Source organism: Podarcis melisellensis, assembly GCF_964234715.1.
Source record: "Podarcis melisellensis genome assembly, chromosome: 4".
Classification (NCBI taxonomy): domain Eukaryota; kingdom Metazoa; phylum Chordata; class Lepidosauria; order Squamata; family Lacertidae; genus Podarcis; species Podarcis melisellensis.
In genome coordinates, this window is record NC_138531.1 from 66,629,326 (window position 1) to 66,646,850 (window position 17,525).

General features: G+C 39.7%; 1 protein-coding gene across 5 annotated transcripts in view; it reads right to left on the minus strand.

Moving 5' to 3' along the window:
• The window catches only part of EPHA3 (EPH receptor A3), a 203,032-nt gene that overhangs the window by 114,790 nt on the left and 70,717 nt on the right, over positions 1–17,525 (minus strand). For all 5 annotated transcript variants that reach the window (XM_081908397.1, XM_081908399.1, XM_081908398.1 and 2 more), the window contains one exon: positions 12,166–12,826. In XM_081908397.1, the coding sequence (XP_081764523.1) occupies positions 12,166–12,826 (661 nt within the window). The remainder of the gene's footprint in view (positions 1–12,165; positions 12,827–17,525) is intronic.

The following is a 17,525-nucleotide window of genomic DNA, read 5'->3' on the forward strand; positions in this document are numbered from 1 at the left end:
ATTACCTGGATCATTATCCATACAAAATTCACTGCATCTTGCATGAAGGCCCACAACACTTGAACACTATCTAAAACAAAGTTCTTATTTAGTAACTTATTTTGTAAATGTTTGTGGCTGTTGGGAAACCATTCATTAAATCTGCTACAAGTGTTTGCCATTACAATTTTTTTTAAGCAGCTCAGTCTTTAATCAGAATGGTTGACGATCCTCAGTGTAGCCTTTGAAAAGCAATTTTTGGAAATGAAATTGTGCATCTTTCCCCCCACCCACCCCCATTTTGGAGAATGTGAATGGAAGTCAGGCCATGAGGAAAACACTATACCTTAGTTCATAGTCCTTGCCTGCTGACAGACTTTAACCTGCAGTCATTTATCTTGTTCATGCTGTGGCCCTCCAACTCCACCCCCCCCCAAACACTGAACATCAATCCTAAGTAAAATTCCTTGCCAGAAACAGCTATCAGGAAAGAAAAACTTCGGCTTCTCACTGCCTCCCACCATGTCCTTTCCTCGTGTCATACCACACAGCATCACGGTGACTGAGAAAAAATAGCAGCTTCTACAAGGTCCAAAGGTCCATAACAGCAGGGGAAGGTGAAGTAAGAAGTCATGTCACCAGCAACAAAGCGCAGAAAAAATGCTTTGATCTCGTGAAGAGACACACTGACCACAGCAGAACATCCTCCCCATTTAAAACAGAAACAAAGACAAAACAAAAATAGGATTTCAGCTGAATGAAACAAGACCTCATCCAATGAACGGAATTGGAGTGAGTGCACCATTTCAGCAGTTTTGCCATCTTTTCCTTACCCCTTTTAAAACACCTCCCCAAATTTTAAAGAGGTCCAGATCCTGTTGTCCCCCCCCCCCCGCTCACAGTGCCCAGCTTAGCTGGTACAAAATCCTTTATGCCAACATGCCTATAGCCGTAGACATTATGTAGAAGAAGTCTATCACTTTCTGTGTGAATTGCAACATCATTATTACTGTTAATAAAGTACAATACAGTAGTACCTCTGGTTACGTACTTAATTCATTCCGGAGGTCTGTTCTTAACCCGAAACTGTTCTTAACCTGAAGCACCACTTTAGCTAATGGGGACTCCCACTGCTGCCCCACCGCCGCAGCACTATTTCTGTTCTCATCCTGAAGCAAAGTTCTTAACCCAAGGTACTATTTCTGGGTTAGTGGAGTCTGTAACCTGAAGCGTATGTAACCTGAAGTGAATGTAACCCGAGGTACCACTGTATCACACAGGTATGTACTTCAGCAGCTGCAATCCATGGTGGTAAAAGAAGTATCATTGCCTGTGTGGATTTGAAGCTGCCTCAAGTGTAATTGTCAGCAACTATACCTCCAGACCACATGAACCTGCTTGACTTCTTTAGATGCCCTGCTCTGTGCCCCCTTCCCTTTAGCTATAAGATAAGTAAGTACTGAGAACAGTGGCACCTAAGTCCTGATCAGCATCCTAACACAGCAGGTATCATCAGGCAATGTGAAGCAGCCTCCCCCAGGCCACAGAGTGGAGTAGGGATATGTTTTGTGTGATGGAGTCTGCTCTCTGACCCCTTTACCAGAATGCCGCCCTCCTGTATGGTGACAGATGCTGTCCCTTTGCCATTGCTGAAAGAGAGCCAGACTGGCTGGCTTCTGTACATGGCTGGCCAAAGACATTTTGCTGCCTGAGATGAAGCAGACGATTGCTCCCCACCCATTGCATCTTACTTCAGCACTGGGGTCAGGCCACACCACATCTTAAGCTGAGCCTGCTGAGGATTCTGCCCTCGAATACCATAATGACACTCGCTGTCTGCACACCAGCACCTGCTACCTGAGACGGCTGCCTCACTCTGCCTAATGCTAACACAGCTGTGGTGTAACCGCCTCCCAAAATACATTTATTAGGTTCCTTTTTTACTATCCTTTAGATGCCAAGAGATGCCCATCATACGCACCCACACTTCTAATCACAATTAATTTCCATCACTTTTAATCTGTTTCTTATATTATATGTCACTTTTTACCACTATTTTTTATTCATCATTTTCATTTAGCTTGTTCTTGAAGGAGGTTTCAGATTGTGTTTAATAATAAGGTTGCAGAGCAGCAGTAGCAGCAGCAAAAGATTGGATTAAAAGTTATTTTTTTTAAAAAAAATCTTGTTGCAGTTGTGTCCTGTCTTTCTTACAGGGCATTCAAAAGAGTAGCACAGGGGTCAGTTACCTAAGGCCCATGGACCACCGCTGCCCGTTCAGGGACCCCTGCTGCCTGCTTGGTCGGCTCCCGTACGCGGTAAACTGGCATGGAGCAGAGAGGGGACTGCCTTCTGCAACACTGGCCGGCTTCCCATTGGCTGCAGGAAGCTCCTGCAGCCGATGGGAAGCTGCGCACGCCTTCTCCGTGCTGGAAGGAGTGCCATAAATAGTGTACACGCACACACACACTCCAGCCCACCACAGCATCTGTGGGACCATGAACTGGCCCAAAACACAAAAACTTTGCCAACCCCTGGAGTAGCACTTTCCTCAGTTATTTTCCCAGGCTACCCACTACTCAAACCCACATCCCTCACTGGCCCTACTTCACATCCTACCTGAGTTCATTTTCCTCACTGGAATGTTTCCTTAAACTGAGATAAGGAGGTGCTTCTAGAAACATCTGACTTTTGTGGGACTAGAATGCACAAAGGTGAGAACCATACCTACTGTTTTGCACACTTTTGCCTCTGGCCTCACTCATCACTGGCATGCAGTCCCCTGAGGATTCCCAACAAAGGAATGTGGCCCTCAGCCTCCCTATTCCAACTTAGCTCGTGCTTGAAGGCTGAAACTCTCTGCAGAGATGGCACCCTGACTTGGGTACTTCCATTCTAGAGAGCCTCCATGATGATCTACATTACAGTATGTTCATTGCCAGAGTAAGCCTTTCCATTTACCCGGGAGTGTTAAGGGAGGTTCATTTGTCTGTGGTCTGTTCCTTGGTTTTAGCTTTTAGCAAGTGAGGTATGTTTACTCTATCTGTTTCTAAGAAACTATTTGCCAGACAGCCGAAACATAACCCTGACGTTGATGTGAGACACCGTGAAGGCCGTTGCTTAGTGAGCTGCTTCCCATTTTATAGATATAGATGTATAAAATAGCATTTATTGTACTTTGTGATTATTGTATACCACCCTGAGAACCTTCCAAATGAAGAGCACCAGAGAGGTTTTAAAAACACATAAATGAATATGCACCCTTGGGAGTAAGTCCCATTAACCTCAATTGGAATTACTTCAGCTGTTCTGCATATCTCAGCAACAAACTTAGGGCTGCACATTAATCAGTACATACTAATGTATGCAATGTTTGCCTATAGTGTTTATGTATTTATTTAACAGAATTTCTATACCACTTATTCAACTATAACATCTAAGCAGTTAACATTCATTCAGTTTGTCTCTAAAGCAAAGAAGAAAGCCATATGAAATAGTATGAAAGAGGAAACATCCTGGGTTCTTTTCTAAACCCTTTTAAAGTCCCTTATTTCACTTGACTCAGTTGAAAAACCAGCTTTAAATCATTCAAGGGGAAGCAGCTCACTAAGCAACGGCCTTCACGGTGTCTCACATCAATGTCAGGGTTATGTTTCGGCTGTCTGGCAAATAGTTTCTTACAAACAGATTGAGTAAACATACCTCACTTGCTAAGATGCCAGGAGTGGGGGAAAGCCCTCTCATCCATGAATCTTTAAAATGAACCTCTGGACGGTAGCTAAATTAAAAGCAAACACCACAGAATCGCTACCTTCTATTGTCAATCATCTTTCTCTTTTCCAAAACAAAATAAAAAAATTAATAAATATGAACGCTGCACAGTTTGTGTCACATCACAATCTCTTGTCTATACAGCATTTTTCTGCATGTGGGAATTGCTTTAAAACACACACACACCACACTACACAAGGCTTTTGACCTTGACAGCAACTGTAAATTCCCCCAAGTCCTATGCAAGCTTCGCTGCAGTCATCTAATCTTTACTAAATCCTGTGTCAGCTAAACCCAACTTTTGATTGTTTCATCTACCTATATATAAAACAGGAATGACTGTAACCTACATCCACCTGTTATTCTGAGGCCAGTACTAAAAACAATAATGAAAACTTTCAGCTACCAACCTAAGAGAAAGCAAAGTGTAGGATTTACATCTAAACAAATAACCCACACATCATGTCAAACTCAGGAGGGATTACTCCTTCCCCAGAAATGATCTATAATGAACTGAAGAAAATATTTAAAATAACTTTTGTTAAAAAAAGCAGAAGCTTTTTTTACTAGGATTGATAGGAACTGAACTCCCCAAAGAACAAAATAAAATATTTATGTATGCTACAACAGCTGCCCGAATATTGTTAGCCCAAAGATGGAAGGAAGAAAAGATACTGAAGAAAGAAGAATGGCAAATCAAGCTAATGGACTTTGCAGAAATGGCAAAATTAATGGCAAAGCTCAGAGACTATGACAACGAGAAGTTTAAAAAAGAGTGGGAATCATTTATTGTTTATGTGCAAAAATACTGTAAACAGGTTGATACATTGGCAGGGTTTGAAGTAAATGCTTGCAACCAACAGAAAAATAGATAAAATTAAGGGTAATAATAATTGAAAAAGTTTTAGAATTGATATGCAGAAGAACTTGGTTAATATAAGGAACCAGAAGAGGGTATGGAGGGAAGTCCAGAGATTTAAAGAATCTCAAAGAGAAGGTTTGTGAAAAGGTATTTGTATAAATTCAGATCTGGCAGAAATGTGACTTAATTACTGTTTTTATTTGGGAAAATGTAACTGTGAAAAACTAATAAAAAATTATTTACAAAAAAAGAAGGATTGCTCCTTGTCTTTTATGAATGGTTTCTAGAATTCAAGACATAGATATGTATCTGAATGACAGGGCCAGGGTAAAGCTCATTCCTCACCTGGAATGAGTTCTGAGGTAATCTATAACAGGGAGACAAAAGAGTTTCTAGTATTGTTAGGTATTCCTATTGCCTGTCAGAGAGAATTCAGATGCTGATTACAGGTAGAAAGTCCCACTAAAGGCACTATCTTGTACTCTCTCAACCTCTGAACTAGGAAAGCTAACATAAAGGAGAAATTTAGGCTGACCATGATATATATACTTTGCCCCTCCAGCACTCCAACCTCCATTCCCCCCCCCCCCGGTGCTGCCAGTGTAAGGGCAACAGCCTATGATGTTAAGAAATCTGCATGTGCAATGGGGTTTTCAGTTTCTCTCCCTGCCCCCTCAGTCCCATTGTGTTCACCTGAAATTTTCACCCTTTGGCCCCCAACCCTCTGGAATATATTTTTTTGGGGGAGACACAATGGCCTGCAGGAGGAGGAGAGGGAAATGAAGTCCCATTGGACAAGCAGACACCCTCTTGCATTATATCAGATCTCAGCCTAATACTCTTCTATTTGCAATAAATATAATCAGGAAGAATAAGAAATGGGAGGCAGAATGGATTTGGCATAATAGGCAATATAGTCACAGTTTGCTTCTTTATCAAGTGACAGACAAAACACATGTAAAGAAAGTATGCATGATTTTAATTTGGGGTATACAATATGGAGCTGATTTCAGCCTGGAGGATTTCCCCCCCTCCTGCTTTAACTTCATTAAATCTTTACTGTCAAGAGTTTGTAACAATTTCTTAAATAAGATGGCAGGTTTCCTGACAGATGGGTAACTGATGTGCTATGCAGTAATCCCTAATTATAAAAGAATTTGGAAGGCTGACATGCCTAGCATTAAGGAGGCAACCGAAGCAGTGTCACACTGACCCTTCAGAAATGATTATTGTCCAGACATACAATATATCTGATTACAAGGAATTGGTGAATGTAGTTGGCAAGAATCATTACAATTCCCTATGTGAATGGACATCCATTTTTATGTCTTATTTTTAATGTGGCAACATATAAGCCAACCTCCCCCATGCTGATAAACTTCAAATTTCATCTCAGGTAGGTATATAAATCCTAATTATATAACTAAAATAAAAATATCAGCCAAAGGTTCTGCTTAGATGCATTTAATGATCTCCAAGGCTACAATTCTCTCCAGTAAGGCTAACTTAAGTCTCATTGATTTCAGTCGGTCTATGACAGGACATCTGGTTCCAATCCAAAAATCAGTGTACTTTGCTTCTGAGTTAAGATGGATAAATCCTCTTATAAAAAAGGGCTACTTTCTCTGATACGAGCTGATGGAGATTATTATTATTATGCATAATGCCTTTGAAAATCCCCATGGGAGATATAAAAGATGGCTTGATCAAACTATTTTATGAATGTATACACTAAAAACAACATAATAAATAAACTAAAGAATGAAAGAAACAGGTAGAACAATTCAACTCCAGATTAAAACATTTAAGAATGAAAAGCCTGGAAAAACAAAACAAAAGTTATAAAAAAGAGTGCCTAATTGGAAAGATTTGTATTTTATTTTGAATTGGAGATTATGATAATATATCATATTTTCTAGAAACTTTAATTTATGTTTCCAGCTAAGCTGTGTTTATTTTAAGTGTATTATCTTAATTTTTACTTGTAAAGTCCTCAGCCCCCCCAAGGGTTCCAAATATGTGAAATGACAGGCTCATCTACTAAGGTACAAACAATGCAATACCTAGGGAAGGTGTGAACTCCTCTATGCCTTACCCATTTTGGAATTTATTTTGAGAGAACCAGGAGGTTATCTACCTTCCTGTGCCCTTAACAAACAATCAAAGCACTCTAGACATCCCACCAGGATTAGTAACACAAAAATCTGAAAAACAAAGTGACAATTAAAGGGTGAATCTCCACATCCACATCGCTGATGGGATTCGCCTCTCTTGGTCATGCTCAGCTTCACCATATGGCTTTCCCTTCCTTTGCGGAAAGCAAAACTTCCTGTCAAAGAGCAGCTGCTCTAAGTAATCACATCGGACTTTAACCTTAGAGTAGTCAACCACCGAACCCATAGATTTTTGTCAATAAGATACTTTGCTCTGTTGTTTTTTAAAGGATCTGTAATATATTTTTGCTTGAGAGAAGTTTTCTTCTTCATTCTGCTGCAGACCAACTGTTTTGTAATCAGGTGGTTCTTATCAGTGTTTAATGGTGGAACTACAAGTAAATTCTTGGACATCTCCTCCTAATCCTTCCATACTATTAAAAAATTGGATATTTTGATCAGTTATTATGTGACCAGCTTATTTTGTTAAAGTAGACAGACTATCAAAAGAAGATTATGACTTAATGGAAGGGAACATGTAATCACTATGGTTCTAAGCCTGATTTCTCATGAAGTAAGTCAACTATATGAATTTCCCTGAATCATATATGGACATTTTGCTTTGCTATAATAACCACTTCATTAGTGGTTATTTAGAGGTCTGGTAACATATCTGAGCATCAATGTTACTTCAAGAGAGAAACAGAAGTTAGGTACCCTGCCTGCTTTTGCTGATCATTCAAGACAGCTCAATCTGTGTGAGCATTTTAATCAATTATCAAAATGTACAGTGCTCACAACAATTGCTCTCTATCAAAGTCTTGTAACAGCTGTCAGTGTTGTAATGCAAACCCTTGTTAGTTCTTACACATTCCCCTCTGGAACTAATGAGGGACCATCTGACAACTCTAAACATAGGCACAATTGAGGAAGAGCCTACTCAGAAGGGGAAGTGTGCACTGATATATGACTCAATACAACCTTAATGTAGCTGTGAATTTAATCTCATGTCTTCATCTTCAGTCTCATTGTTTTTTAGCCAATGTGGTCAAGGTATTTTCCAAAATTAAAAGAGTTTAATTTTCTGCAATCCAATACTCATTTGCCTGAGAGCAAATCTCATGGTACTCAACTGTGCTTATGTTTGAGTAGATATGCACAGCATTGTGCTGTTAAAAGACAAAATCTTTTTTAAGCAAAAGAGGGAAAGATATGCCAGCAAGTCCTCTAAAGTGTATTTATTATGCAAATGGGTCAAATGTTCTTGAATAGAATTCTGCACAAAATAGCCACTATGGCAATATGTTCAGTTCTAAAATGTTTAATTCCAAATAGGATGGGAATGAGCAAGTAGAAGCTGATATAACCCACTTTTGTTGCCTCTTCCAAGAAAAAATTAGCATGTCTTTATCCATTTATCTACTGGATAAACTATGACAAAACTTACTGGTCATGCACCAGGTTTTTGGATAATGCATTCTAGTATTTCACAGCAAGAGCAAACCACATATCCTAGCCAGTCATCAATTTAGGTTGTGTAAATGTATCTTCTGAGAAAAAGTATATAACAGTTCATAATCACGGCTCATTCATGTATATTTGGAAGATATCAGCATGATAAAAACTGAAGTTATTAAAATTAGAAATGAGTAAAAACAGAAACATCAGCTTTTTATTCCTAACTGGTTTTGGGTTGCTTCTTTATATATAACCAAATGCTAATAGAAACCATATATAGAATTATTTAAAATCCTAGTCAAGCTTCCTTTAAAATAGTATTTAAAAACTATGACTGAAAAATCATTACCAAATAATGATCTGATTTAACTCCATTCCTAAAATTACTTTTGTATAGATTATGAACCACTATGATTCTAATGAAATCAACAGGTTTAAAAAAGATCAAAATAACTGGGCATAATATTCTCTGTTTTATTTTTAAAATACTTTAATATTGTTAAGCCCTTCAGGGATGAGGCAGATAGGAATTATAACCCACATGAACTGCCCCAGAGCCTGCAAACATCATCATGGGAGGTTTGGAAGCTGGCAGCACAACAGCAGATCTTCTCAATAGTGGCTCCTTGCTTGTGGAATATTCTCTCCAGGGAAAAATGCCTGACATCATCTTTATCTGTTTTTTAGGCACCAGGCAAACATGGCCCCAGCCAACATGGCCAATGGCCAAGGGTAATGGGAGTTGTAGTCCAGCAATATCTGAACAACCACATGACCCCTACCTCTGGTGTACAACTGTGCAGATTATTTTAACCAAATACTAGTGGTCTTCATAGTGTTCAGGAAAAACATTATTTGAAGTAAGAAAACATTAAAAGAATTAATGAAGGGGGAAAATGTGCCTTGCTTGGAAACATGATGGTTTTAATCTTGAACCCAAGTCTGCTACTCTGTCTGTCTGTCTGTCTGTCTTTCTTGTTACATAGAAAACCATAACAGTATCTTGGTTTATTCAGCTTCATAGACAAATGCTACTTATTCATTCTGACCTTTGAAAACAATCTGATAAACAGACTTTAGAGAAGAGAATAAATGGCCAAACAAACTGATATGCTTTATAGCGTACTAAACATAGCAGGAGTTGAATGTATTAATATTATTTTCCATGATTTATAATTTTATAATATGTTTGTGAAAATGTTAAGTGCATTCAAGTTGTGTTAAGCAGGGAACACATGCCACATGCTGCTGTGGTGCAAAGGAATGATATTCACAGAAACCAGCTAGAGTTCCCTTCCTTCTCAAAGAAGTGAGATGTGAAGATGCAAATAAACAAACACACCTGTTTCGATAGTTTCTTCTGCCAACAATTCTCATTCACTACCTGGGCTAGGTAGTATTACTTTCACATGAATCCCCCTCCATCATTAAATGCACTAATTGCATGCCTGTTTCTTGCCTGCTCTGTCTAGAAAAGTACTATTTTAATCATCTTAACTTGGGGTGGGGGACAGCATGGGAAGAACACTGCTGAGCCACAACTAGTCCATTAAGAAGTATGCGAAAATATTAACTTGGTTCTAAGCCTTCCGATTCCTGCTGCGTTACTGACGTCAACAGCAGGAGGGGATTGGGTTACCAACTGCTTTTAAAGTGCCACTTAAATCACACCCTGGTGAAAATATTTGACAAATTTGGGCCTTGATAAAAGCTGTCAGGACAGCAGGACGTAGTATGTAAAACCAGAGCAGGCCAGAACGCCCTGTCACTTTTGTTAATGGCCTGCTCATACAAAGCTCTCTTGATGAACAAATGGAATGGAAATCAAAAAAGCAGGCCAACTCCACTGGATGCCAGGACTTGATTGCAGGATCAGAGTCTGCTTCTTATATTTTGCATTCATGGGCACAAGTAATCTCTTGCTGACTGAAGTCAGCAGGCTTTTCTCATTTACGCAGTGTCTGAAAACAGGCTTCATCCAGTGGTATAAACATTTAGCGATACATGTGCTTGTCCCCAGGTGCCATGCTGACACTTTTAACAGATTAAAGCTTGAGCAATAAATTTAGCCTTGCCTGGTTGGATCTACACTACCCCCTAAAATGGAATTAATCTATTATTCTTTTCATACAAACGTTCAGAAACTCAGAGCTAAAGAAGGTGTGAACTTAAAACCTCTGAAAAACAAATAATTTCTGATTTCAGGAGGGGAAAAGTTATGTGCCTTTACCTAACTCCTGATAGTGGAAACAGAAAACCTTAAAAACACATGTAAAATTCAATAACTACTTTCTTAAATCACATTCCTATATTGCAATCCTTTTAGTATATATCTGTGAATAAGCAAAAATAGCATACATTTATTTGCATTCTTTTTTGAAAGGGTAAACCTGAATCACCTTCTGTCCTCCTAGTTCCTTCTCACACTCACCATCTTAGAACACTAGCTTCTTTAAAGGAGTTTGGACTAATAGCCAGGCGAACCTTGCTCTGTCTTGTGAGGAGAGGATAGCACCAATCTAACCAGAGAAACAAACTAGGCAACTGCTTGGTGTGGCAAAGTTCCACATGTGACTGACTCAGCAATTGCTGTGATTCAGGGGGTCAGACTTTTCCTCTTCAGGGGCAGAGGCCAGGAATCTATAGCAGGAGAGATAATTTCCTTCAGGGACAACCTCTGAGGCATATAACCAACTAGAAGTACTTGTGGTGCCAGTTTTCTGGCCTAAGGACATTGTTTTGTCCTCCTTTGATTCAGAGGACACCAGCCTTGCTCCATCAGAGGCTATGACTAATAAAGCTGGCTGGGCCTCTTTAAATGAAAAGACTCTTCCATGTGAAGGAAGAACTGTTGCTGAATCAACATCTGAGTTCTGCTCTCATGAAGTCTCCAGCTTGATACCTGCATGGAACTGTCCAAGGTATCTCTGCCTCTGCTAAGGTCAGTACTCACAACATAGCAACAATGAACATGCCTGAGGAGAGCGCGCCTCTGTCTGCACTTTGAAAGAGACATACACAGAGTTCAGTGAGCAACTTATCAGCGGACAGAATCAAGAACCTTGATCTCCATTGGCTGTCGGAGTAGCTACAAAGAGCAGGAGTAAAAGACATGGCAAGAGATGAAAAAGGGCAAGGGCCATAGCCTGGCACCAGATCATACATGAACGTCATAGGTTCAATCTATGGAACCTCCAGACAGAACGAAGAAATAATCCTGCCTAAAACTTTGGAATATGTGAATTTAAAATGAAATTGATTGCAGGTATATCACATTAGGGATCACACTGCTCTGTTCCAAAAGAAAGGGGCTGCAGACTTGTCCTTCCATGCATAGTCCACAGGTAGGCATAACTCAAGGTTATTTGCCTCTCTTACAAGGATCCAGGGATTTGGTGGTTCAGGAAGCAGCTGGTTGTTGTTTTTTAAGTGCACAAGAGCATTGTATCATGCAGCTTGAAAAGGAGAACACCCAACATCTTTTTGATATCTAGGATGCACTTTACAAAATGAAGGCAACTGCAGGTTATAATACCATAGCTGGGATCCTATGAGACCCAGCTATGGGTCTCATGGTGTCTCCAATTTCTGCAATTTCCCTCCACCAGCAGCCACTTGAGCTGGTTTGTAAACCATTCCAAAAGAGACCTTTTTGGCGGTGCAAGAGGCTGTAGTAGATAGTGGTAGTGGAAGCCCTATTATACAAAGCTTTGTCTGCAAGCCAATGAGATTAAATATCAAGTGTTCAGCGTAGCCAATAGAACTAAAAACAGCAAGTACAACTGCAGGAAATGAAAAAGTGAATGCATTTTGTATACTAAATGAAAAAGCCATGCTAAAAGATTACTTTTCTCTTTAACCTTACTTACTTGCTGGAACACTTTATAAAGGAAAGGAAAGCAATTCACCAACAGCAAAAGTAGAAACTATCAAACAGATTACCTTGGCAGGCGTATCCCCTTTCTTCATAGCCAGCGTTACACAAGCACTTTCCAATGGGAACTAGCCATTCTCCTTCTGTACTGCAGTACATCTTGGGTGGGTCTTCCTCTTTGGAATGATTAACACAAGAACCTCGCACTTCCACCAGTGACTGGGAATCCATAGGGACTGTATCTGGAAACATGGCCAGGTTCTTTACAGTGAAAGGGCACTTCTTGAAGTACACTCGCACCGACACTAAGGCAACGCACGCACCCACATCTTGAAAAGCCAAGTAAAACCCTTTCCTGCTAACAGGTCCCACTTCACGGACCTCTGTGTTGAGTTTAAGAATCCGATCCCCAAGATCCATCTGAGTGAAGCTCTCGTCGGCAGCAATGGTATCAATCTTTGTAAACTGATGTTCTCTAAACTTGACGGAATGGTCATCATCAGACTCCATATAATACAGGTTAAAAGTTTCCTTGCAAGTGCCCAGAACTAGTGGGATGCTGTTACAGTCCCTCAGGGTAAATTTGAGTTCCACATAGATCTTCTGAGCTGAGTTACGTGCTATCCAGTTTGTCCTCAACCAGTTGTTCTGACTGTGGTCCATAACGTTGCAAACCTGATACGTCCTGATCGGCGTATAGTTCTCATCAACACCACTTATTTCTTCCCACTGAAAACATAAATAAAAGGATAGTTACTGGAGAAAAATAGTTATAACAGCAAGCTCACAGATAATTTACCAAGCAATGATCTGATATCCCCCTTTCAATTAAAAGTTAGAGAAAAATCTTAGTCAAGGTATATTTTTAGAAAAAGCACACGACACAACTCTCTTCAAAATGTCTCACAATACTGTGAAATGTGGGTAGGAGCTTACAAGTTTGTAATGCACACACAAAAATAACGTGACTGTACCAAAATTTGGGCACTTAAGCATACCCAGAAGAAGGCAGGGATAAAATAATTCCCCATGACAGGCTGGGTAATGTTTGTGTAGAGGAGATGTCTATCACATTGTTTTCTACCAACAATCTGAAGTCTCAAGAGCACAGCATTACTTTTTTCTGAACATTTTGAAACATTTGGGGGAATTGGGTGCAGACCAATCTTAGCAACCTGGCTCTGGAGACCCAAAAATCAAGCACACCACAGCTGCAAAATATTAATATTTTATAATATAATATAATATAATATAATATAATATAATATAATATAATATAATAATATAAATAATATTTTTATTTATAACACAGCAAAGTTTTAAAGAAGATAACATGCCACCATAAAACAATTTGGAAGCAACAGACACAGCTGTACAATTAGATTTACCATTACCTACTTAAAAGAAAATACCGAAAAGAAAAAGTTAATGATAAAGGGCATGAGGATTGTAATGGTAAAACAACAAGTGAAGTTATTTTCAGCTGGAAAATAGCCTGCAGATGAAGAGCTAAGCACCCGCCAACTTGAAATTAGCATCTTCCTTCTGCTGCATTTCAATAAAAGGAAGACGCCTGAAGACTGTTCATGTGTTGCTGGTACATGATCCTGGTGGCCCTTCAATGTTTTGTGTAAGTGAATACACTTCTAAGGCCATAGCCCAACACTGCATTAAGCAAACTTGAAACCTCTGAGATTTATGGATGTAAATGCACTTAATTCGTTGTCGGACTTTTGGCTTTCTAATTTAGAGCAGCACAAGCATTTGTGCCATCTGCTTCTTTCTGTAAAAATATATCCATATGCATTGCCTGCGTGACAATAGGTAATTCAGGACACTTGGCTCTGGACTAATTGCACCTGTTTTAGATATAGAAAGTCTATTTTGTGACATACTTTGCATATGTGTTTTATTTGAAAAGCTAATCATTTACTTCTCTAACTGCAGAGAACAAATCATTACATTAAATGAATGGGAATGCACTTTTGTCCCTACTTACTAACATGCAAGCAGGAGCAAAAACCATGCAATTCATTCATGAGTGAAATCCTTGGGATTAATGGAGAATTGTGATTTGGAGTCAAGATTAGGCATGTCTAAATTCTGAGGCCACTGGTTGAAAGATGCAGTGTGAAATTAATGTTTACTGGGCTCCTCATGTTGATGGTAGATTTATGGAGGCACTAACCTGGTGGAAGTTTAAATTCCTTCTGCTTTTCGTGAAGGTACATAATTCTTGATAACTGCCACGTTTATGTTTTCAGGAGTTCAATTTAAAGGGTAATTTGGCCCAGCTGTATCTCACCTATCTTTGTAGATCTGGAATACTTTTTTGGGTGACGTGGTTATATAACAAAGCTATAGATTGGAATTTGGTATATTATTAGCTATGGACAAGATACCCAACCCTGTCTCAGCCAAAGATACATTAGCATAACTTTCTCAGCCCAGCTCAGCTGATGGGGATGGAATGGGAACAGGACAAGAGAGTAGGGACTTTGGCTGGATCCTAGGCCTATTCAATTACTTGGCAACCCAGCACAGAACAGTATTTTTAAAGGCTTGCTATGCCTATTACACAGAGGGACATGGGTGGCCTAAACCGCAGAGCCTAGGGCTTGCCGATCAGAAGGTCGGTGGTTTGAATCCCCACGATGGGGTGAGCTGCTATTGTTCAGTCCCAGCTCCTGCCAACATAGCATTTTGAAAGCACATCAAAGTGCAAGTAGATAAATAGGTACAGCTCCGGCAGGAAGGCAAATGACGTTTCCATGCGCTGCTCTGGTTCGCCTGAAGCAGCTTAGTCATGCTGGCCACATGACCTGGAAGCTGTCTGTGGACAAACGCTGGCTCCCTCGGCCAGTAAAGCGAGATGAGCGCCACAACCCCAGAGCCATCCATGACTGGACTTAATGGTCAGGGGTCCCTTTACCTTTTATGCCTATTACACAGCACAGCAGCAGTAGCCCCAGCTGAATGAAGTTTGGATCTGGTATAACTTTGCACTCGCTTAATTTACACCAGCTTGCTTTAATGCCATCTCCTTGTGCTTTATGCCATCATGCTCCCCAACAGCAGTATTGCTAATTTTCCCCAAATCACCCTTTTAGTGAATTCTCATATAAGATGCACGTACATGCAAATGGATCCACTTCCAGTTCTGATTGCAAGCTGGAGCCCAGCAACATATTGAGGGCACAGATTCCACCCTCCTATTCTAAAGCAGCCATTCATTCATTCCTAAACAGCCTTTTCCCCCTCTGAGTAATTTTTGGTGTTGTTAACGATTCTGCAGTTTGTCAGTATATCTTTATATCAACACATCTGTGCATCATTTGTCTGCATCTTGAAGACAATCTGTTTTCAGAGAGCAATTATGTATTAACAGAAATCAAAACAGCCATCTAAATTTAGCTTTCTAATAATAACTAAGTTTGATTTAGAATTATTTTATCATTACATCATGAGTGGCATGTAGTGAAATACAATATACACCTTTGAGTGCATTTCTTAGACCTTCAACATGTTCAACATTTTTCATTTTGCCACGCTGACACCAAGGGGTGAATACTGAGGTCTAAATTGCATGACAAACCAAGTATCACCAGTATATACCTTCTGCACAAAGGGTTGCATTGAGCTATTATCACTGCATTAATTTGTAATGAAGACCAAATTGCCTGTAAAATTATAGAAGAATGAGATTTCAGGCCATTTGAACAGATAGCAAAACACCCAAACTAGCAGTTAACACTGAAGCATTGCTCAACACAACATCAGGTTCCAATCTTATCTGTAATAGATAGATATTATTTGCACTCGTTTCCTGATGGTGCAACACAAATAATTTTGCAATCCCTAAAAGAGCTTTTAAGCATTTTAAAAACTGTTAATGACCCTGCTGTTCTTAATGCTGAAATTGACTTATAGCCTTGTGTATTCCTATCTTATTATGTGGAGACATTCATTCATTATTGATAGGGATTTTTTATGAGACTCCATGCCCTAGCAGCACTTTCAATCATGTTCCCTCCTGGTACACAATGGAGACCGTTTGATCAATTGGGCTCATGCACTTGAGAGACCAGAGTGTTTAACTGCCCCACCATCACAGCAATCATGTATGACCTCTCAACTTGAGACACGATAAGTCAGGAACCATTTAAGAATCAGCAAATGTTGCTTGTATATTATTATATGAAAGCCATTCAAAACTACAGAATTCCTGTCAGGAATTCTTGGATCTGTTCATAAGAAAATAAGAAGAGTCCACTGGAACAAACCAAAGACCCATCTAGTCCAGCACCCTATTCTCATTTTGGCCAACCAGATGCCTATGGGAAACTAGGGAGCAGAATATGACAAAAAAGCACTGGTTTTCAGCAACTGGTAGTCAGGAGCATTGCTGCTTCCAACTGTGAAGATAGAGCATAGTCATCATGATTAGTAGTCTATGTCATCAATAGCCTTTTCCTCCATTAATCTGTCCAGGCCTTTTCACAGACTTGTAGAGTTGTAGTGTTGGAAGTGACCCTGAGGAACATCTAGTCCAACTCCCTGCAATTCAGGAATAAGCAGGTGGCCCACACAGGGATCAAACCCAGCACCAAGCTCTGGACAAAGCATATCTCCCCCATCAAAATATACATTTTCATCAGCCCATTGGGCTGGCCAATGGTAAAAGAAGACTGGAGTTGCGGTCCAACAATATTTGGAGGACAATCTCTGTTGTAGACAGATCAACAGAAATGTTTAACATTAGCAGCTATCACAACTATTTAAAATACTCTCGGGATTTTGATAGGAGGAAGGCACAACTCCCATTGAGACTTAATAAAAACAGTTAGTTTGGAGATGTCTTTTTCCACACTGAAAGATTTAACTGTTTTCACATTTGAAACATATAATCCTTTGTACATGATTGTACATTTGCCATGAGTTGACAGCATGAGTACCTCCAATTATTTCCATACTCATGTCAGACTTATGTTCGGATAGCAGTTGGTGACAAAATATAGACTGAACTAAACTGAACCTGACACGTTCACAGAAAACATACTGCGAACATGCAGCTCGGGGGGCGGGGGAGGGAATCAGAAGAAAAATGACAATTGGATGGGAAGATATTGATATAATATGAAGATTGCTACATGTCCTAACAAGCTCCAGATATGCTGTTGAAAACAGACATATCATCCAAATAGGCAATGTGAAGAAGAAAAATTGCATGGCATTCTTGTTGTCAGTGTAATTACTTTACATCACCTTATAAACTCACAATGGCTGGGGAACTCTCACGTTACAGATGCCCTGCATGAGAACAGTATGCATTTTCTGGGTGAATACAAGGGGATTGTTCATATCACTTTGTGGTTGCCAAGCAATTGCCCTAACAAATGGTAAACAAAAAGGACAGAACCCTTTAATG